We start from the raw sequence: 24,574 nt of genomic DNA on the forward strand, positions 1-24,574 counted from the left end.
TAATTATAAAGGATTTGGAGGAGAATGTAGGTGGCTCAATTAGTAAGTTTGTGGTCAACACAGAGTGGTGGAACTATAGATAGTGAATAGGATTGCCAGACGATACAGCTGGATTTATACAGACTGAAAACTTGAGCAGAAAAATGGCAGATGGAGTTTAATCCAAACAAATGCAAGGTGATACATTTTGGGAGATCTGGAGGGAAGTATATTGTAAATAGCAGTACCATTAGTAGCATCAACATACAAGGTATCTAGGCGCACAGCTCCACAGTTCCCTGAAAGGGGCAATACAAGTGGATAACGTGAACAAGAATGCACATGGCATCGTTGCCTTTATCAGTCAGGACAGAGTGTAAAAATTGGCAAGTCACATTGCAGCTATATAGAACTTCAGTTAGATCACCTTGGGAATATTACTGCTGATTTGGTCGATACATTAGTTGAAGGATTTGGAGATGCCGGTGTTGGACTGGGGCGTACAAAGTTAAAATTAAACCTGTTGGACGATAACCTGGTGTTGTGTGATTTTTAGCTTACTAAAAGGATGTGGAGACTTTGGAGAGGATACAGAAATGGTTTACGAGGATGTTGATTGGTTTGGAAGGTATTAGCTATAAGGAGAAACTGGATAAACCTGATTTGTTTTCACTAGAGCGCTAAGGGATGAGGGACAACCTGATAAAAGTTCACAAAATTATGAGGGGCAAGAAAATGGATAGTCAATCTTTTTCCTCAGGTAGAAATGTCAATTTCAAGGGGACATGTGTTTAAGGTAAAATGACATACGTAAGGGACATTGTTTTAAGGTAAAAGGAGGCAAGTTTGAAGATGTGAGTGGTAGGTTTTTCCTCATAAATGGTGGTAAGTGCCTGAACTGCGCTGCCAAAGGAGGTGAACACAGTAGCAATATTTAAGAGACATCTTGACAGATTTATGAATAGGCAGCATATAGAGGGATAGGGACTGCATAGAGGCAAAAGGTTTTGGGTTTAGAAAGGCATCATGTGTCAGCACAGTGGGCCGAAGGACTCGCTCCTGAGCTGTACTGCTCTTTGGTACAACAGCATGTTTATAATTTACAGCACTATGAAGTCCTGAGTTGCGAGTTTGATCTGATTCACCACAAATGGAAAGCACCAAGCAGGACACAATCTGATTAGTGTGGAGAAAGTGTCAATTTTCACCAAACTGCTTTTTACGGTCTTACCAACTGAAGAACAACACAAGTGACAGCCTGAGAGAACAGCATCTCATGTTCAGATAGACAAGGAGACAGTGAAAATTGGGGACAATATTTCATCCTCACTAACACTCAACACTGGAACCCCCCAGGGGTGCATACTCAGCCCCCTACTGTACTCACTGTATATCCATGACTGCGTAGTCAAATACCAGACTAACGCCATTTACAAGTTCGTTGATGACACCACCATAGTCAGTTGAATCTCAGGTGGCGATGAAACAGACTGCAGAGAGGAGGTGGAAGTCATTGAAAAATGTTGCACTGAGAACAACCTAGCTCATAATGCCGGCAAAACTAAGGAACTCATTACTGACTTCTGGCGGGATGTTACTCATGCCCCACTACACATTAACAGCACAGAGGTGGAACGAGTGGAGAATGTCAAGCTCCTGGGAGTGGTCATTCACAACAAGCTTTCTTGGACTCTTCACGTGGAAACACTGGATACAAAAGCCCACAGTCTCTTCTTCCTCAGGCAGCTGAGGAAATTTGGCAAAACAGCCAATATCCTTGGCCACCTTTTATACATGCGCAATTGAGAGCATTCTGTCTGGATGTATCTCTACGTGCTATGGCAACTGTACCACTCAAGATCGGAGACGGTTACAGAGAGTGGTGAACTCAGCCTGGACAATCACAAAGGCCAACCTCCCATCTACAGAATCCATCGAGCAGGCCGGCTGTCAAGGAATGGCCACCAGCATTCTCAAAGATCCTGGCAATGTTTTTCTCCAACCGCTACCATTGGGGAGAAGGTACAGAAGCTTGAACACACGCACCAGCTGATTTCAAAACAGTTTCTACCCAACTGTTGTGAAAACACTGAACGGACTCAAACTCTTAACATTCGCCTGTAACGGTGTTTTTGTTTTTGCCACTGTTTACCTATTATTTACTTACCTATGCTAGTTAACTATGTAATCTGCCTATCGCTCGCAAGACAAAGCTTTTCACTGTGCCCCAGTACATGTGACAATAAATTCAATTCAATTCAAATATAATGAGAAAGAAACAAAAATAACGGTCAGACAAAATGGCGAATTACAGCATAAAAAACTTAGGGTTGGATCTTCTAAGGAATGGCAATCCAGCCGTTCTTTACTACTGCAAGAAGGTAATTCACATTTCTGAGCGGATACTATGCTCAGGGCTCTCTCAAAAGTGCAAAGTCATACTTCCATTCTGACAGTTCTTCCATAGCACTGAACAGTTAATGGAAGACAAACCACACCCCTTCTTAATAGCAGTCAAGTGGTATATTCTGACATTCATCAGTCCTGACAGCCACTCTGATAGGTGTTAAATGATACATAGATAAGATAATTATGATGTTGGGTATCATATGGGTAAGAGGATCTGATGCCAGCTGGGAAGGGTTCCAGCTTGGGAGCAGGAAGCCAAGGCTAGGGCATCAGGTGAGTATTGGCAAAGTTGCCAGATAAGTAGAGTGCCAGCTGCTGAGGATGTAGGGTACCAGATGGGTAGAATATCAGATGGGTCGGTTTGTCGCCGTATAGGAGGCAAGTTAGCAAGGTTAGCAATGCTACGCTTAGGTAGGTTGGGTGGGTGAGAGAAATCAGGTCTGGCAGGGGAGGGTGAGATGAGTTGCATTCAATGGTGTGGATGGGAAAGGAAATCAGATTGGTTCCAGTGGCAATAAGGAGTTTGGGGCTGGGAGAGATTAGGTCAGGATCAGTGGATCTAAGAGGTATAATTGAGTGTTCTTGTGGAAGTGTACATTTTCTGAGAGACCATTTTATTGAATTTCCTCAGAACTTCCCAAGTATCCTATTTAAAAGTTGATAAAAGACATGGTGGAATTTTCGTGGAGACAATTTTAAATTCCAGATGATTCTTTCAGAGTTTACTAAGATGATGGTTATCATAAGGTCTCCACGTACAACTCGCATCTATACAGGAATAACTGCCTGTCTGCCCATGGCAAAATCTAGTCCACAACATTTTAAAGAAATACCGAGGGAAATAGAGCATTAATTTCATTTTGTACCTGTCAAGCAAATAAATCAGGTATCTTGGGGAATGGAAGATGAGGAAATCCATGGAGTCAAACTTATATAGCCTTGACAAAGTGATTAAATTTTACTTTAGAAGATTACACAGAAACTCATTCCTAACTGGGTACTGTTCTATGTCCACAAATTGTCTAGTTTCCTCAAATTTTAATTTTCTCAGGAACATGAAAATAAACAAGTTTATCACCATTTACCCCTCTCAAAAACTTATGCATAACATTTATTTATACAAATAGAAACATACATATATATGCATGCACATAAATTAAATTACTTATGAAAGTTATGAAATTTTTACAAATCACTGAGAGTAGGCTTCAGATGAGGAGATAAAAACAATGACTGCAGATGCTGGAAACCAGATTCTGGATTAGTGGTGCTGAAAGAGCACAACAGTTCAGGCAGCATCCAAAGTGCAGCGAAATCGACATTTCGGGCAAAAGCCCTTCATCAGGAATAAAGACAGTGAGCCTGAAGCGTCGGATTCCCGCCCACCTTCCGAGGACCCCTTCGCCCACCTCCAACACACTGCATCCACCTGGACGCTGGCCTATTACCTGCCCTCGACCTCTTCATTTCCACTGCCGCCGGGACATTAACCGCCTCAACCTGTCTACCCCCCTCCCCCACTCCAACCTCTCACCCTCGACGCGCAGCCCTCCAATCCCTCTGCTCCAATCCCAACCTCACCAACAAGCCAGCGGATAAAGGGGGCGCAGTGGTAGTCTGGTGCACTGACCTCTACACCGCTGAAGCCAAACGACAACTCGAGGACACCTCTTCCTACTGCCCCCTTGACCATAATCCCACCCCCCATCACCAAACAAACAATCATTTCCCAGACCATACAGAACCTCATCACCTCAGGAGATCACCCACCCACAGCTTCCAAACTCATAGTCCGGGAACCCCGCACTGCCCGGTTCTACCTCCTTCCCAAGATCCACAAGCCTGACCACCCTGGCCGACCCATTGTCTCAGCATGCTCCTGCCCCACTGAACTCATCTCTAATCACCTCGGCACTGTCCTATTCCCCCCCCTACTCCAGGAACTCCCCATATACGTTCGAGACACCACCCACGCCCTCCACCTCCTCCAAGACTTCCGTTTCCCCGGCCCCCAACGCCTCATCTTCACCATGGATATCCAATCCCTCTACACCTCCATCCACCATGACCAGGGCCTCCAAGCCCTCCGTTTTTTCCTCTCCAGACGTCCCCAACAGTACCCTTCCACCAACACACTCATTCATTTGGCCGAACTGGTCCTCACCCTTAATTTCTCCTTTGAATCCTCCCACTTCCTCCAGACCAAAGGAGTAGCCATGGGTACATGTATGGGCCCCAGCTATGCCTGTCTCTTTGTTGGCTACGTAGAACAGTTGATCTTCCATAATTACACCGGCACCACTCCCCACCTCTTCCTCCGCTACATTGATGACTGCATTGGCGCCACCTCGTGCTCCCGCGAGGAGGTTGAGCAATTCATCAACTTCACCAACACATTTCACCATGACCTTAAATTTACCTGGACCATCTCTGACACCTCCCTCCCCTTCCTGGACCTCTCCATCTCCATTAATGACGACCGACTTGACACTGACATTTTTTAACAAACCCACCGACTCCCACAGCTACCTGGATTACACGTCTTCCCACCCTACCTCTTGCAAAAATGCCATCCCGTATTCCCAATTCCTCCGCCTCTGCCATATCTGCTCCCAGGAGGACCAGTTGAAAATGTGTTGCTTGTTAAAGCACAGCAGGTTAGGCAGCATCCAAGGAATAGGAAATTCGACGATTCGGGCATAAGCCCTTCATCAGGAATGATGAAGGGCTTATGCCCGAAACGTCGAATTTCCTATTCTTTGGATGCTGCCTAACCTGCTGTGCTTTAACCAGCAACACATTTTCAACTGTGATCTCCAGCATCTGCAGACCTCATTTTTTACCCAGGAGGACCAGTTCCACCATAGATCACACCGCCATTTCCCTTCCCACGTGGTTAAAGATGCCCTCCAACGCATCTCGTCCACATCCCTCACCTCCGCCCTCAGACCCCACCCCTCCAACCGTAACAAGGACGGAACACCCCTGGTGCTCATCTTCCACCCTACAAACCTTCGCACAAACCAAATCACCTGCTGACATTTCCGCCACCTCCAAAAAGACCCCACCACCAGGGATATTTTTCCCTCCCCACCTCTTTCCACCTTCCTCAAAGACCGTTCCCTCCGTGACTACCTGGTCAGGTCCACGCCCCCCTACAACCCACCCTCCCATCCTGGCAGCTTTCCCTGCCACCGCAGGAACTGTAAAACCTGTGCCCACCTCTATCCAAGGCCCTAAAGAGCCTTCCACATCCATCAAAGTTTTACCTGCACATTCACTAATATCATTTATTGTATCCGTTGCTCCCGATGCGGTCTCATCTACATTGGGGAGACTGGACGCCTCCTAGCAGACCGTTTTAGGGAACATCTCCGGGACACCTGCTCCAATCAACCACACCGCCCCGTGGCTCAACATTTCAATTCCCCCTCCCACTCTGCCGAGGACATGGAGGTCCTGGGCTTCCTTCACCGCCGCTCCCTCACCACCAGATGCCTGGAGGAAGAACGCCTCATCTTCCGCCATAGAACACTTCAACCCCAGGGCATCAATGTGGACTTCAACAGTTTCCTCATTTCCCCTTCCCCCACCTCACCCTAGTTCCAAACTTCCAGCTCAGCACTGTCCCCATGACTTGTCCGGACTTGTCCTACCTGCCTATCTCCTTTTCCACCTATCCACTCCACCCTCTCCTCCCTGACCTATCACCTTCATCCCCTCCCCCACTCACCCATTGTACTCTATGCTACTTTCTCCCCACCCCCACCCTCCTCTAGGTTATCTCTCCATGCTTCAGGCTCACTGTCTTTATTCCTGATGAAGGGCTTTTGCCCGAAACGTCGATTTCGCTACACTTCAGATGAGGAGAAATCAATGAACATGTATTAAAATGACAGATCCTCCCTACTTTTACCAATTAGTTCATTACAAATACCAATCAATCCAGTTAGCCTTTGGTGTGCAGTTGTCTCCAAAGGACTGTAATTAAGTGGAGTGTAGTAACATAAATCAAAGTGATTCTGAAACAATCAACCAAATTCAACACATCACAGAGAAAATGAAGAAACTACTAGTTAAGACAACTTGGCATGCCATTTAGAAAAGCTCAAGGTCACAAAACATAAACAACAGTTTGATCATTGGTCAATTTATTGGAGTTCTTTGAGAAGTAACATATGTTATGGATAGATTAGATATTACTTACAGTGTGGAAACAGGCCCTTCGGCCCAACAAGTCCACACCGACCCGCTGAAGCGCAACCCACCCATACCCCTACATTTACCCCTTACCTAACACTACGGGCAATTTAGCATGGCCAATTCACCTGACCCGCACAGGTTTGGACTGTGGGAGGAAACCGGAGGAAACCCACGCAGACACGGGGAGAACGTGCAAACTCCACACAGTCAGTCGCCTGAGTCGGGAATTGAACCCGGGTCTCTGGCGCTGTGAGGCAGCAGTGCTAACCACTGTGCCACCGTGCTGTCCAAAAGGGGAGCCAGTGGATACACTGCATCTGGATGTAGGTTTGCTCACTGAGCAAGAAGGTTTATTTTCTTGAAAATGAAACTTTTGGCTCAGTGAGCAAACCTACATCCAGAATCTCAATCTGAGCTATAAATCTTCTCAAAACTTGCTAATACTGCATCTAGATTTCTAAACAAAAATTATCTGATAAGGCACCACATCATAGTGTAGAAAATTGGGGGGAGCGTGGTGGTTCAGCGGTTAGCACTACTGCCATACAGTGTCAGGAACCCAGGTTCAATTCCAGCCTCTACTGGGAGGATCTTGAACTAGGGTTTACTGTTTCAAAGTCAAAGGTTTAGGATAGAGATGAGGAGAAATGTTTTGTCATTAAGCATTGGAAGCAGAGTTTTTGAATATTTTTAAGACAGATGTAGATCGATTCTTGATAAGCAAGGAGGTGAAAGGTAATCGTTCTGAGGTGAGACAGTGAATTTGTTATTATCCAAGTTGATGCTAATTCTAGACAAATCAGATGCTATAATAAAATAGTTAACCAAAAATAGTTAACTGCTAAGCTTGTTTAAATGTGACAACTGTAAAATCCATGAAACTTTACTTCTATTGAACTTTATTCCAAAGACACATGCGATAATAATTGCCGATTTTAAGTTATATTATGCCATTCTTTGCTTATAATAAGTTTGGATGATAATATTTTAGTTAATAAAATGTCTAATTTATTTATGCAAAATAGGTAGATAGGATAGTAGAGAAAGTGTTTGGTATGCTTTCCTTTATTGGTCAGAGTATTGAGTACAAGAGTTGGGAGGTCATGTTGTGGCTGTACAGGACATTGGTTAGGCCACTATTGGAAGGTTGTGTGCAATTCTGGTCTCCTTCCTATCAGAAAGATGTTGTGAAACTTGGAAGGGTTCAGAAAAGATTTACAAGGATGTTGCCAGGGTTGGAGGATTTGAGCTATAGAGAGAGGTTGAACAGGCTGGGGATGTTTTCCCCGGAGCGTCGGAGGCTGAGGGGTGACCTTACAGAAGTTTACAAAATTTTGAGGCACATGGATAGGATAAATCGACAAAGTCTTTTCCCTGGGGTCGGGGAGCCTAGAACGAAAGGGCATAGGTTTATGGTGAGAGCGGAAAAATATAAAAGAGACCTAAGGGGCAACTTTTTCACACAGAGGGTGGTACGTGTATGAAATGAGCTGCCACAGGAAATGGTGGAGGCTGGTACAATTGCAACATTTAAGAGGCATTTGGATGGGTATATGAATAGGAAGGGTTTGGAAGGATATGGACCAGGTGCTGGTAGGTGGGACTAGATTGGGTTGGGATATTTGGTCGGCATGGACGGGTTGGACCGAAGGGTCTGTTTCTGTGCTGTACATCTCTATGACTCTTATGAAATATGTTAAGATAAATGAGGTCCTCTGTTGAACAGGAATGGAGGGATTTAAGTGTGGACATTCAGAAATTCAGAAAGGGAAAAATGCAACGACAAAAACTTTACTGGAAGTACATGTAGGTTTACACTAAGACTTCGCTTTAAGTTGTGCCCATCACTCAATGTAATTTTGTTTCAACATTGAACCCATAAAACACTGGCCACAAAACAAAGTCATTTCCTCTCATCTGACCTTTGTGCCAGTTTTCCTCCTCCCACTCCCACATCCCAGATTTGCTCTCCTCTGACATTGCCTCCCAAAGTTGCCCTCCCTTGTACTGATTTCTCCCCCAGACTTTGCTACCCTTTGCCCTTGCCCCAATCACACCTTTGTTTGCTTCCCCCTGCTCCCTCCTCCAGCCTTGACACCATCTGCCCTTAAATTAAGGGCAACCTCTTTTTCATTGAAGCAGTTTCCTTTCTAAATATGATTCAAAACTTATACTGAAGGGCTCCATTTTGTGGAAGAGGTTGATTGGTGCTGGAATGCTGCAATTGCCTGCATGACTTCTGCCATTAGATGGAGCCTAATTAATTCAAAATTGCAGGTAAGTGAGTAAAATTACAGTAATGTGCAGAGTATTTATTGTACTGCATTTTGTCCATAGTTAACAGTGAACATTATTTTGTAGGTTATTTCAGCTAGGAATGCACAGTGTTACACATACAGTGTTTCAACTGGTACATTGTCTTTCTCCAGGCAAAAATATCGGAAGGAACCAAACTCTGACTTTAGCACTGATTCAGATGGGAACCAATAATTCACAAAGTTTTTAGATTAGATTAGATTACTTACAGTGTGGAAACAGGCCCTTCGGCCCAACAAGTCCACACCGACCCGCTGAAGCGCAACCCACCCATACCCCTATATTTACCCCTTACCTAACACTACGACCTAATACTACGGGCAATTTAGCATGGCCAATTCACCTGACCCGCATATCTTTGGACTGTGGGAGGAAACCGGAGCACCCGGAGGAAACCCACGCAGACACAGGGAGAACGTGCAAACTCCACACAGTCTGTCGCCCGAGTCGGGAATTGAACCCGGGTCTCAGGCGCTGTGAGGCAACAGTGCTAACCACTGTGCCACCGTGCCGCGCACTTGCATTTCCGAAATGCACTATTCATAAGGACTTCTGTGCAATTAAATTATATGCTGCATCCAAATTCAAGGGATGTAAATGAGCAAATTGTTCTATTCAGCAAACAAATTACAGCAACGAGGGCTTCTTTCAAGCCTTGGGTTCACCACAACTTCCAAGGTTTTGTTGATTGTGTAACAGTACCATCTGGTTCATAACGCAAAAGGATGTTCTCTGGTTAATTCTTATCAATGCTTTGTTTGTGAAAAGTATCAGATCAAAACATATACTGACCTTCCTTTGATACAGCTCCTCTGGAGTTGTAGACCTCAAACTTACTAGCCTGTAAGTTTTACTGATTGTTCGTGGTCGCTTTCGAGGGGGAGCAAATCGCTCCATTTCTGTCAAATAATACAAGCCCTGCTTCACATAACTAAAATATCGAGCTCTAGCAGAGGACTCATCATCTGAGTCAGATTCTTCATCGCCTTCATCATCTTCTAATGTATTAGTTTCCAAACGATGCCTCTTGTAAGCTACTTTCACTTCACACTAAGAAGAATGTTAAAGAAAAATAGCGTATTACTCTGACAGGTTCCAGTAACCACATTTTGAGAAGGCAATTAGTTGAACCGGCATTAATCACAGTTAACTCGAGTGGAGGTGAGAATGGATTTTGAGATGTAGCAATTAAGTTGGGCTGCATTGTTTTGTGAAGGAGCATCATGTTTTTTTTTGGAAATGTATCTCAGAGAATTCGAAAAAGATGACACATTATTCATTATAAATAAAGTATTAACTGTGATTGTTGCCAATTTACACCTGCCAGCTTCATCTTTTGTTCCTCTAGTGAAGGCTAAGCAAAGATGAAGGATAAAACAATGGCTAATTCATGCAAACCTTCCAAAATTCTGTAAACTCTGGCAAGATTGTGGTTGTAACATGAATCTAACAACACCATTCAAGAAAGTAGGGAGACAAAAGAACCTACAGACTGGATAATAAAGCATGTCATTGGGAAATCCTCCATTATCAAGGAAATAGTAGGACATGTAAAACATAATTAAAGAGAGTCAACATGATTTTGTGACAGGGAAACCGTGTTTAATAAATTTATTAGAGTTCTTTCAGGATGAAGCAAGCAGGGTGGATTAAGTGAAACTCAGATGAAGTGCATTGCAATTTCCAAAAAGAGCATTTAATAAGGTGCTACATGAAAGCCAACAAGTCCAGATAGTATCCAAGCATGGATAGATTGGTTAACTGATAGGAAAGACAGTTAGAATAAATGGATAATTTCCAGCTTAGTAAACTATAACTGGGGTCACTGTTGGAGCCTCAGCGCTTTATAAACTATATTAAAAATGACTTGGATAAAAGGACAGACTATAGCTTAGTCAAATTTGCCACATTTATCAAATGGATTACTGAATGGTGGAGCTGATGTGCTCAATGGCCAATAATCCTGTTTCTATTTCTTATTATCTGATTATCAAAGTGGGCAGTTAATAAAAGCTTTGGTCAAACACATCAATTTTAAGAAGGTTGTTAAATATTCAAAAAGATCAGTAGAAATGTTTAGTGGGAGAGTTGAATGTGGTCCAGAAATGGCACCCAAGATATCACTCTGGCGGAATATCATTGCTGAACTGACCATAGTCAGAAGACCAACATGCATTCATACTTTAAGACATTAAACAAAAACAGCATTAATCTGTCAAAGGGTTTGTAAATTGGGTTATGGTTCATAAGCGTGTTGGTGAACAACATATCAGTTAGATCACTAAGTCTAGAAAAGGTTGGATTCTAATATTATCAAATGCAAAGGCACTGTATATAAGAATGAAGCATGATCAGCAGAGATATGTAATGAAGAAATCTCAATCAAATAAATGAAAAAATGAAGAGACCAAGGGATTTACAGTTCTGGGGCAAGTTGGAAAGTCAACATGCAATATGAAGCTTTCCCAGCCGAGGTAAGTGTATTAGATGCTTAAGATCAATGAACCTTTCCCATCTTTGACATGTTTAATCTTCTTGAAATAGGCTTCTCTAATCCTTTCCATCTCTGAAATTGGAAGCTGCAGAAATGAAGAAAGACTCTGTGTTCAGAGTATGCTATTATTTTTGAGTCCAGGATACTAGTTTTTTTTCTGCTGCACTATAATTAGGACTTGAGCAAGATGGGGAGAAAAAAATTAGATTGGTTGAAAATAAACTAAGTCACAAACACGTTAAATAATTGATCAAAAAGTCGAAGTGACAACAGCAAAACAAAACAAAAGATAACTTTTAAACAAGTTTCAATAGGAATAGGCTTTTTTTAAAGTTTCAATCTAGTAAAATACATTTTACATTCAGTACCTCTAAACACATAAAGCTTCCATTATGAGCAGCACCGACTTGAGGAGAAGGTTCAAACCATTCACAAGACTGTCCAAGCAAGTTTTTCAACGTCCTCACAGATGATACAGTTAAAGCACCAGAACAGCGAGCCAGAATAACTGCACTGTCAGACCACCAGTTTATGTCACAGAGGGGGTAGAATGATGATCGATCTAAAGGGCAGGGGAAAATATAAATTGTGTGTCAAGATCATTCAAAGCAACAACATAGAATGTAAAAAATGAGGTCTGCAGATGCTGGAGATCACAGCTGAAAATGTGTTGCTGGTCAAATCACAGCAGGTTAGGCAGCATCTCAGGAATAGGGAATTCGACGTTTCGAGCATAAGCCCTTCATCAGGAAACCAACAACATAGAATGGTCAGACACGATTAAAGATATATTTAACTACCTGTAAGAGCAAAAGGACTTTAAAAATGAAAACACTTAGCAGGTGAGGTAGTATCTATCAAGAAATGTTCTTTTCATTGCAGATTTTCTGTATCTGCTTTTAATTTTATCAATACATGGATCCAAAGACATTGTTTATTGGAGTCTCTATCAACTTACAAAGATGGTGATGTTGTGTTCATATCACTGGGCCAGTAATCCAGAGACACAGGCTAATGCTCTTGGAGCACATGTTCAATTGACTGAAGACTACTGGCCTTGCCAATGATGACCATAGAGTCATAGAAAAATGTTTTGTAACATCTTGCTGTCAGATTTATTTTCAAATTACACGCAGTTTAAAAAAAACCATGAGAGCGAGGGCTTTATTTTGTATAAATGGAGTCTGTTCGTAACATACTGCACAACAATACAAGAAAGGGAAAAAGGATGAACTATCTAATTAAAAGTTATTTCCTACAGCAGGACTTTGAAAAACAAAATAGAAATAAATCTCTATTAAAAATCTGAAAGAACTCACTCCTTTATTCAGGAATTGGATACCTTTTATTTTCTTCCTTTTCTCCATAAATTTTGTCCACTCCGGGTTAATGGCATCATATCCAACCTGGAAAAAAAACAAGCACAGCTGTATTCCACAACTATGTAATAGCCATCACGCTGAAACTGAGAATGAAGCACCACTTCCCACCTATGCCAATCTCAGTAAATTCCTTGAGCCCTTACACTTCTCTTCACCAACTAGTTTGCTACACATTCTACTGCATGCTCCCTGAATCCAAACGTTCTAATATTAATCATGAATCGACAAAGCAGTACTTGGACGGCCTTTGGAAAATCCAAAAAGTTTGTCTACTCTTGACCCTGCACTTTTACGAACTGCATCAGGTTGATCAAACATAACCTTCTCAATAGAGATCCATACTTACTGTATCACACTATGCTTTCTCTGTATTAAACAGAACTTGCAAATTCTACCTGCATTTCTTGTTTCCATTCTTTCTGGTGCCTCAAGGAGGGAAGCTCCCATAAAGTCAGCTGGCCAGATAAATGGATGACAGCCAGGATCGTCCCATCAGGGGACAAACTCATTTTGAAAACCCCATCCTGAAAAAGTAAACACAACAATTGTTAAAAAATAACAACCCGAAGAACCGCAGACATTGTAAATCAGAAACCAGAACAGAAATAGTTGAAAAAGCTCAGCAGGTCTGGCAGCGTCTGAGGAGAGAAATCTGGCTTAACATTTTGAGTTGAATGTCCCTTCCCCAGACTGGTTAAAAATGCTGCCATACAATATCTGACAAGGAAAAAATTTTCAACAATGCTCAGATTCTGAATAAATTTCTTTTAATATGTCAGTGTTAATAGCTTCAATAAATTAATTTTATTTTCCCAGTCAAAAATGAAAATTACAGCTCACAGGATCCATACATCTTCCTTTATATCAGTGCAACACTGATTAAAATTTGCTTAGAAAAATACAAATCAGGCTATGCACATGGATAGCATGGTGGCTCAGTGGTTAGCAGTGCTGCCTCACAGCACCAGGGGACTGGGTTCGATTCCACCCTCAAGTGACAGCCTGTGTGGAGTTTGCACAATATCTCAGTGTTTGCTTGGGTTTCCTCTGGGTGCTCCAGTTTCCTTCCACAGTCCAGAGATGTGCAGGTTAGGTGGATTGCCCATGCTAAATTGCTCTGTAGTGTGCAGGTGAAGTGGATTAGCCATGGGGAATGCAGGGTTACAGGGATATGGTAAGGGGGGGGTGGATTTGGGTCGTATATTCTTTGGTGAGATGTGTGGACTCGATGGGCCGAATGACCTGTTTCCAAACCACCTTATATACTTGAGTAATAGTCAAATTTTTAAAGTCACTTTTTCAGGTTAAATTTATGGCATCAACTATTACATAGATACTACTTTGAATGATTGGGAAACAGTGTCAGCTTTTATTTCCTTCCATTAATCAATGATCCATTTACACATCAGTGACAGTGATGGAGCCCTCATACTGCCTCCTTTCGTGTATATTTTTTCTCCATCATGCATCCAGTTATTCCACTTCCTTCTCATCATGTCCTTAAATGGCTTATTGATACTAACATCTATTGTTTGTAAATCTGCCAGGATTTACAGATACGTCACTGTTACGTGATTGAATGTTACCAACAACATTCTTCATGAGATGTGATCTAAACTGGTCCCAGACGAGTACAATCTTTTCCTTGCATAACCCACCAGGTTATAAATCCCAAACTTCCTTTATCCATTTTTTACACCCACGTGGATGCATATGGATGACAATTCTTTTTGGAAATTTCTCCTTTGGCAAACTTTTTTCTCTTAAAAACAGCCATCAGTTTTAACTGATCTGATCCTTTTCTATAACAATACTGCCATCAGCCATAGAAGAAAGAACTGAGGTAAACCTACTTTCCTCATAGCCAGTGGAACTCACCAATAATGTTTTCTCTCTTATTTGCTTTGTAGTTCAATTCTCCGGCACGTCAAGTGAAACAGGCGTTTCGTCCATGTTTCCAATGCATTATAACTTGTAGCCTTCCTTCTGCCGATTTCTGATTCCAAACAAGTGAAACTGTACTATCTTAGCTTCTAGTTCAGCAGGCTGCTTTTATGCAATCTTAGTTCTCTACCGAAGTATTAAGCCATGCCTTCTCAAGAAGCACTTGCCTTAAAATCCGAAATTCCATTCTCCTTTCATTTGTTTCGTGCATGGATTCGGATGGCTTCACAACTAACACACCTTCCTTTTTGACAATTTTCAAGTACAGGTAGACATTCCTTTATCCAAAATCCGAAGTTTTTCCCTGAATCCTTTTTCTCAATAACCATGTTGTTTGGTATGCAAACAATTAACTCAACTCCACACCACTTGACCCACGTCACTCAGGTGTGACAGAGGAGTAAATCCAGCACTGGCAGGCATCAATTGCTTGGTGCTTGTAGTAATCATAGGCGTGTCTGCTGTTTGGTCATTTATTTTTATTTTTACTCTGAATGTCATTTAATCCTTTATCTAAACAATTCCAAAATCTGAAATACAGCTGGTCCTGAGGGTTGGGAATAAAGGATTGTCTACCTGTAGCCATTCAGCGTTTTTCCTCCAACTGTGACCACTTGGTAGGTTTACTCTGATGGCACATGTTGTTTGAGGCAAAAGTGAGGACTGAAGATGCTGCAGATCAGTGTCAAGATTAGGGTGGTGTTGGTAAAGCAAATCAGGTCAGGCAGCATCTGAGGAGCCCGAAACATCGATTCTCCTGCTCCTCGGATGCTGACTGGCCGGCTGTGCTTTTCCAGCACCACTCTAATTTTGACACTTTCATTTTAGTTTTGTCTGAAGTTGGTTCAATATCATTCTCCAGTTTCTCTGAAACACAAAACTCTCTTGCTGTTACACAGTTATCGGTCTTCCCTGCAATTTCAGTAATTTTCAGTATAAATGCTTCTGTATACTACTTGGTTTTTCCTCTAGGACATTTTTAGACAAAGTTATGATGGAATGTCAAAACCTCAACTAGATATATGACTGTATTTCACGATGTTGGTTGTCACCTGACTCTTTCACACCGAACTGTCCATCACATCACATGATAGCACAAAAAAATTCATTCCTCATCTTAACATTTATGTGCAGGATATTACCTTGGCTCACAAATGTGATCTGTTATCTGTGAAGAACAAAGGTCGACCTTTACACAAGATGTATGGAAAATTCAAGATTTTTTTGGCCAAAAATAGGGCACAGGATCGACTATTACTCAAGTATAAACCGTATTCTATGACAAGAACATTGCAGTCATCAAAACAATACATCCATTGTCCATGATCACACTGGAGATCTTCAGAAAGAATGGCGTAAGAAAAGGCAAGCATGTTTGATTAAAATAGCATTGTTATTATTTTGTTTGATAGAAAGAGGATGTTGCCAGAGTTAGAGAATTTGAATTATAGGGAGAGACTGAACAGGCTCGGGCTATTTTCCCTGGAGCGTCGGAGGCTGAAGGGTGACCTTATAGAGGTTTACAAAATCATGAGGGGCATGGATAAGATAAATAGACAAAGTCTTTTCCCTGAGGTCAGGGAGTCCAGAACGAGAGGGCATAGGTTCAGGGTGAGAAGGGAAAGACATAAAAGAGACCTACAGGACAACTTTTTCGCGCAGAGGGTGGTATGTGTATAGAATGAGCTGCCAGAGGAAGAGGTGGAGGCTGGTACATTTAAGAGGCATTTGGATGGGTATATGAATAGGAAGGGTTTGGACGGATATGGGCCGAGTGCTGGCAAGTGAGACTAGATTGGGTTGGGATATCTGGTCGGCAGGGACGGGTTGGACCGAAGGGTCTGTTTTCATGCTGTACATCACTAAGACTCTAAAAGGCAAACATTAAGGTACCCTTTTTTTTTCAATTTCAAGACAAATAGATAAATAGACAAGGAGAAAGAGGAGTGTTCATTAATTAATAATGTTAATGCCAGCCCGAAACTTCGACTCTCTTGTTCCTTGGATGCTGCCTGACCGGCTTTGCTTTTCCAGCGCAACACTTGTCCACAGATAAATATACAACTTGAGTTTTGTGTAACTGAAAAAGCAATTGCACAATATCTTGAAAAGTCACGCGAAGAAATGTGAAGATAACTATACATAACCATAACACCCAGCTGTATAAACAAAATTTAAGGAACAGGAAATTCGATGTTTCGGGCATAAGCTTATGCCCGAAACGTCGAATTTCCTGTTCCTTGGATGCTGCCTGACCTGCTGCACTTTAACCAGCAACACATTTTCAGCTCTGACCTCCAGCATCTGCAGACCTCACTTTTTCCTCCCTAAACAAAATTTAAAACAATCTTCAACAATTAAAATCTGAAGGCAATCATTTCATTAGTATTTTTACAATTATGTTTCGCAGCAAATAACATCATGACAGTTTCAAACTATTACATGGTACAAGAACTGGATAAATATTTTGAAGAATGCCCAGCAGTTTCATGTTTTTTGGTTGTTCCAAAAGCGAGTTTCTCCACAAGTTATTGATGCAGTAGTATTCTGCAGGTGCTGCAATTGCCTAATTTCGGAGTTGTATTATGCACACCTGAAGTACCTCACAATTTCTTTTTCACAAACTGTAAAACCAGGGTAAGAATGCAATTTCTTACAAACTTATTTTAACAGTAATAGTAACACCGTGCTGTAATACTGCAATTGGTATTAAAAAGCCCTCAATGATCATAGTTTCTTTTTTAATATCATTATTTTTGGTGGCTTATTCCTTAGCTATGAGTGGACAACATTTACCAGCAAATGGACTCAAGTTAAAAATTTCAGAACACACCTGCATTTCTGATTCACTCTTTTTAAGGAATTCTACCACACAGTTACAAGCAACATAAAAAAAAGGCATGTGTTCACTAATGATACTTGACACAATTCTTCCCATTCGATAACAGCACACGCAGATGCCAATTGCTTATTCAATACCACAAGTATTCGCAGGCAATGTTCTCAATCCTCTAATAGAAAGTCATCATAAATCAAAGCTGCATTTAAATCTGTTGTCTAGGCTTACTGACTTAGTGCATATTAACGCTGGTCAACAACCATAATAACTGATCATTCTTTGGAATTGATTATCTCGAGTATTAAATGAATGTCTTAAATCAGAAAAACATTGAAAGAGGCTCTCTCATGATATCACACCTGTTCAATCCAATGTGTTCATTAATTAACATAATGTGCACTGCCTGCTGAGCCTGGGCTTTTACTAAGCATTTAACGTCAGGAAAAGTGCAAGTATTTGCCTCTTGCATGGTGTGAACAAAATCAAATTTTCATAATATTTCAAGACGATAGATCTGGAGCTGGCTGAACAACAAGAAACATTAGTAGTATCTCAGGAGTTTTAACAACACTAAAACTCAAGCATGCAAAGTCTAAATGAAAATCACTGATTTTGATGATCAAAACCTTTAGAGAAAAGGTTTAATAAATGAAGCTTCAGCTGAAACAGAGATGGTAAAAGTACAAATAGTGCAGTGCAGACATTTTGAAACTTGGAAATGTTTACAGTAGAGTCACAAGCTAGGCTAGCATTTATTGCCCATTATTATTTGCCATTGAGAAGGTGATGGTGGCCTGTCTTCTTGAACCATTGAATGGATATGCTCACAATGCTATAAAGGGACCTCAAGGACTTTGAGTGAAGGAATACCAATTTAGTTGCATATCAGAATGGTGCGTGGCTTGGGAGGAAAATTACAGCTGTTAATACCCTGATACATATGATAGGCTTGTCCTTCAAAATGATACAGGTTGAGAGTTCAGAAGGTGCTATCAAAGAGGTCTGAGAGAGTTGGGGCTCGTCGTCCAAGTAATAGTACATTGCTTGTCGTTGAGTGCAGCGGTGGTGAGAGTGAAGGAGTAAATGGTCAAGGTGGTGGCTGAGGTCCTGATCATTACGGCACTTTTGCCCTCGACGGTGTCAACTTCCCTAACAGTTATTGGCGCTGCACTCATCCAGACAAGTGGGTTGTATTTCATCACAGTCCCAACTTCAGCCCTTGATACAGCAGTGTCTTTGGAGATTCTGGAGGAGGGTTATTCACTGTGGGATTCCAAAGCTCTGCCCTGCTCTTGTAACCTTCGTATTTATATGCCTAGTCGATGTTAATTTCTGTTCAATAGCAACTTCTGGGTTGTTGAAAGTGGGGAATTCAGCAATGATCATTCAAGGTCACTGGTAGTTGGTTAGATTTTCTCTTTTTTAAGAGGCTCTGTGCTTGGAAAGAAAAATGTCAGTTTCATTTGTCAACCCTGTGTAATGCTGCTCCTTTTACAAGGTCATGATGTCCTGGCCTTTTTTTTCCTGAGGTTGTAAAAGTCACAGACTCCGAGAAGTCTAAGTTTGAAGGATTTTAGGGCCAATTTGATTATAGCTAACAAACACTGCGTCAGACAAAGGCTTTCAAATTTACAAAACACACTTGTACAATGAAAGGGGAGTGGCCAGTTATCCCAGCTCAGCTTTTCTCTGGTTTGATTTGGGTTTTGGCAGTCTGGCTATTCAGTGAAAGCAGTCAGGCAGTTGCGAGGCTGCTGAACCCAAGGAACTAAGTCCATGCTGATCCTCCCTCTCTCTGACTTCTTTCCTGTAAGACCCTGTGTTGGATTTTACACATTGTGCCAAGGAGTGCTCATAGGGATTGTTGCAAGTGTTGGTAACAGCATCATTAAGTTGGTATAATCTGTTTGGTTTTCAGATAAGTTATTCGGTATTCTGTTTGCTTTTATTTGTGCTTCATTTAGTAATCTTGTAAATAAATTCTATTTTGTTTAAAACTAAGTGGTTTGACCATGTGCATCACTCCTGGAATAGGGGCAGCATGGTGGCTCAGTGGTTAGCACTGCTGCCTCACAGCACCAGGGTCACAGGTTCAGTTCCAGCCTTGGGCAACCGTCTGTGTGGAGTTTGCACATTCTCCCCGTGTCTGAGTGGGTTTCCTCCGGGTGCTCTGGTTTCCTCCCACAGTTGCAAAGATGTGCAGGGCAGGTGAATTGGCCATGCTAAATTGCCCATAGTGTTAGGTGCATTAGTCAGAGGGTCTGGGTGGGTTACTCTTCGGAGGGTCAGTGTGGACTGGTTGGGCTGAAGGGCCTGTTTCCACACTGTAGGGAATCTAATCTAATCTGCGTTAGATATGCTTAAATCAACTGGCAAAGTTACTTTCTTGAAATGCTTTGACAGGTGTCTAGCCTGGTCCTTAATAACTCCCATCAGAATGTCCTACAAATCTTGCTGCAGATGGACATGGACGGTTTCAGCATCTGAGAAACTGAAAATACTGCTAAGCCTAATGTAATCAGTGAACATTCTCACTTCTGACCTTATGATGGAGCCAAGGCCATTAATGAAGCAGCTGAAGAGGGTTGGGTGAAGCTCACTGCCCTGTGTACCCCTGCAGAGATGCCCTAGAATTTAGATGATTCACTTCCAGCAACCATAACCATTTTTCTTTGTATTATATATGACTCCAACCAGCGGAAAACTTTCTCTCAGATTTCACTGACTCCAGTTTAACTGGGACTTCTCAAATACTAGCTTGATGTCAAGGACAGTCACTTCAACCTCCAAATTTCAGCTCTTTTGTTCATGCTTGGACCATGGCTGTAATGAGGTCAGGAGCAGAGTGGCTTAGACAGTCCCAGACGGACTGTAGGAAGGCTGCTTGACAGCACTGTCAACAACACTTACCATCATTTACATAGAAAACAGGAACAAGAACGGGTCATTCAGCCTTTGAGCATGCTCAGCAGTTCAATATGATCATGGTTGATTTTCCAACTCAGTACCCTGTTTCCACTTTCACCTTACACCCTTTGATCCCTTCAGCTGTAGGAACTTTATCAGTTTCTTTAAAATCACTTCACTGCAGCACATGTCCAATGTTTTTTGCCTTCTGCACGGACCTCAAAGGTCAGCGTGAAGCAATGGCTTCCGGAACTGGTAGTCCATGCTGCAATTCATGTCAGCATGCTGACTGCCGTGTGCAGAATGTTGGTAACTGGCTGAAGACTGGGATCTTGGATGCAAGGAACTTCAGGAGGAGGATGAATTGGATAATTCAGTTGGCAATTCTAGTTAAAAAATGAATGCAAATGCTTCAGCTTTGGTCTTTTGCACAGATGCACTTTGTTTAAGGATGGAGATATTATGGGCACTGCCTTCTCCTGTTATTGCTTTAGTGTGAACCACTGCTCATGACAGCAGGTGGCATGACTGCAGACCTTAGATCAAATCTGTTGGTTGAGAGATTGCTTAGCACATCTATCACAAGCAGTTTCTGCTGTTTATCATGTATGTTGCCCTGTAAATTACATCATTAGGTTGACACCTCATTTTTCGATATGCCCAACTACACTCTTTATTGAACCAGTGTTGGTCCCAAACTTGATATTGGTGGAGTGGGGGACATCCTGGAGAAAGAGGCTACAGATTTTGGTTCAATGCAGTTTTTATGCAGTTGCTCATGCTCCACAGTGCCTAATCTTAAGACACAGATCTGTTAAGAATTCAAATCCATTCAGTACGATGTCAATGCCATTCAACATGATGAGCGTATCCTCAATGTGAACATGGGACTTTATCCCGACAAGATGTGTGTGATGGGAATGACCACCTCAATACTGTCATGGGCAAAAGCAACTATGATAAATAACTTAGTGAGGATGGGATCAGGTACGGTTTTCCCTCTTGTCATTTCAGACCCACTCTTGCAGCACGGTCAGTCAGGGTCCTCTTAGTGATGGAGGTAATAGGCTTTGTTTGACCTGATATCTTCAGACTTCATGGCATCCAAAACCAATGCTGAAGACTCCCCACATCAACCCAGCTATTGCGTTTCTGATGCCCAAATTAGTGATCCATCTAGTTGTATCCTACTCTTAGACTTTGTAGAGCTGTTATATACAGTAAAGTGCCTTCCTGGTAATTTCAGAGGGCATTTAAGAATCAAATTGCTGTGAATGTGGAGTCACAGGTAGGCTTGACCTGGTAAGGACGATAATGACTTCATAATCACCATTGGACTAGCTGTTTTTAAATTAGCCATTAATTAATTGAATCAAAAGTTCACCATCTACTATGGTTGGACTCTGGATTATTAATGTTAGTGCATTATTGATTTACTTTACACTAATGAAAAGTGTCCAAGCAAAGTTTGATTGCATAAGAAGATAGGGCTTGTAACACATAGCAACTTGTTTCTCACTTCATACTGAGAGGTACTGTAAACAACTGGTTACATTTTTCCAAATTGAATAGAACACCACAATTGATAATGCGCAGATAGGAGGACATTTCATTACAAGTGCAAATGTCAACCTCGTTTTAGATATATGTAATTCAACACAAAACAAAAATCAATTTCAGAAACGTAAATGTCCATGGAATAGGTGTGGTTTTTTGCACCATTGGGTAGATCCAGGTTTATAGTTCTATCTCACTAAAAAATATAATTGCCAGAAGTTGAAATCATAAAGTTTCTCACTATTGTTGGAAGACTTCTAAAACAACCAATCTTCCCACTCTTTATTCCACTAAAATATTTCTCAAAACACTCTCAAACCAAGCTGCTGGGTTCTCTGGTTCTAATGCATTCCTAATGGTGTCAAATTTAGTTTGACAATGTTCCTGTCAAGCATCTTTCAACATTTTCCTCCATTAAAGATGCTCCATAAATCAAAGCTGCTGATAGTTGCCCATTCATTCCAGAAATTGTGTGTGTTTTCCACTATGTCAAGACAGGTACAAAAAGCAGATTTGAGCCATGTGATTAGGTGGAAAGGTACAAGATGGGGATCTTACCTCTAATCACCTGACCAGACTGTTTACCAGCAGCCCCAGGACAAAAGGACAATTAAAACTTTAATATTAGGGTTTATTGTGGTTCTGTTCGCCGAGCTGGGAGTTTTCGTTGCAAACGTTTCGGCCCCTTTCTAGGTGACATCCTCAGTGCTTGGGAGCCTCCTGTGAAGCACTTCTGTCATGTTTCCTTCGGCATTTATAGTGGCTTGTCTCTGCCACTTCCTGTTGTGAGTTGGTGTCCGCTGCAGTGGCCGGTATATTGGGTCCAGGTCGATGTGTTTGTTGATAGAATCAGTGGATGAGTGCCATGCCTCTAGGAATTCCCTGGCTGTTCTCTGTTTGGCTTGCGCTATAATAGTAGCGTTGTCCCAGTCGAATTCATGTTGTTTGTCATCTGTGTGTGTGGCTACTAGGGATAGCTGGTCGTGTCGTTTCGTGGCTAGTTGGTGTTCGTGGATGCGGATTGTTAGCTGTCTTCCTGTTTGCCCTATGTAGTGTTTTGTGCAGTACTTGCATGGGATTTTGTACACTACATTGGTTTTGCTCATGCTGGGTATCGGGTCCTTTGTCCTGGTGAGTTGTTGTCTGAAAACTCGGCGAACAGAACCACAACAACGAGCACCCAAGCTACAAATCTTCTCACAAACTTTGAATTCGGGTTTATTTTTCCAATGTGAGCTGAAGGATTAAAATTATTAATCAAGTGGAATAGGATTTACGTCACACACACTGTACTCAGGATGATGATTTTGTTTCACAGTCTTACCTGCTTTGGTTCCTGTCTCCACAATCCTCGAAAACTGAGCAACTTTAACAAACCTCTTTGTGACTGTAAACAAAGCAGAGGTTGTAGGTTATAGTTTCAATGTTAAATGATAAAATAATGTTATCTCGGCTATTTCAGACATAGCTGCCCACTGAAGAGTGGAAGGAGATCTGTGACATACTATTAGAATTAAAAAATGAAACAGGCTTAACCCTAACCGGACCGACTAATTCTGACCGAGGCAAAATCTTCTGAACCTTCTGAGATACCTGAGAGAGAAAGGATTGGGTATTTCAGACTTGCGCTTGATTAAAAAAAAGAGAACGTAAAAAAAAACAGGCTAGCCACTTCAATGTCAGTGGTGGAGAGACATTTAGAAATGATAAAAACAACAGTTCTGCAACTAGTAAATGAAAGTCTACATGGATTTCTAACAAAAAATCAAATTTCCTTAATTTGATTGATATTTTTGATGAGGTGATGAGGTCTTTGCAACCAAAGTAGTGCCTATGAACTTCCAAAATGCATGCTATGAAGTTACATGTATCTATGGGAAAGAGAGAGCAGAGACAGCATCAGAACAAAAGAAATATCGACGCCAGAATTAGAAGAGTAGAATCCCGAGTGTGGAAACAGGTCCTTCGGCCCAACACGTCCACACCGACCCTCTGAAGAGTAAGCCATCCCGATCCATTCCCTACCCGATTACTCTACATTCACTCTGACTAATGCACCTAACCTGCACATCCCTGAACATTATGGGCAATTTAGCTGAGCCAATTCACCTAACCTGCACATCTTAGGATTGTGGGAGGAAACCGGAGCACCCAGAGAAAATCCACAGACATTGGGAGAACATACAAACTCCATAGTCACCAGAGGCTGGAATCAAATGCGGGTCCCTGGTGCTGTGAGGCAGCAGTGCTCACCACTGAGCCACCATGCCTGAAGAAGGAACTCCAGCTCTTGACCTCACAGATGGCTTAATAGATGTTTTCTGATCACAAAATAAAACCCTTGCTACATTTATTTTTTTAAAAGTACTCACGCCAGATACGATGAGAATGACAATTTCCTGTACAATTGAGCAATTCTCTTGTTATGCTAACCTGTAAAATTGCAAGCCTCTCTTGGAAATGCAACCGGTACACGATCTTCAAATTGAACTTATCAGTTCTACCACTGATATTGTATCCAGATTCTACGCCTTGAGGAACTTC

General features: G+C 41.9%; 1 protein-coding gene across 3 annotated transcripts in view; it reads right to left on the reverse strand.

The window, feature by feature from the left end:
* Positions 1-24,574, reverse strand: part of nbas (NBAS subunit of NRZ tethering complex) — a 255,796-nt gene that overhangs the window by 204,562 nt on the left and 26,660 nt on the right. For all 3 annotated transcript variants that reach the window (XM_060853540.1, XM_060853548.1, XM_060853560.1), the window contains 5 exons: positions 23,355-23,417; positions 13,179-13,307; positions 12,744-12,807; positions 11,770-11,963; positions 9,700-9,957 (listed from right to left, as the gene is read on the reverse strand). In XM_060853540.1, coding sequence (XP_060709523.1) covers positions 9,700-9,957; positions 11,770-11,963; positions 12,744-12,807; positions 13,179-13,307; positions 23,355-23,417 — 708 coding nt within the window. The remainder of the gene's footprint in view (positions 1-9,699; positions 9,958-11,769; positions 11,964-12,743; positions 12,808-13,178; positions 13,308-23,354; positions 23,418-24,574) is intronic.

Source organism: Hemiscyllium ocellatum, chromosome 3, assembly GCF_020745735.1.
Source record: "Hemiscyllium ocellatum isolate sHemOce1 chromosome 3, sHemOce1.pat.X.cur, whole genome shotgun sequence".
Classification (NCBI taxonomy): Eukaryota; Metazoa; Chordata; class Chondrichthyes; order Orectolobiformes; family Hemiscylliidae; genus Hemiscyllium; species Hemiscyllium ocellatum.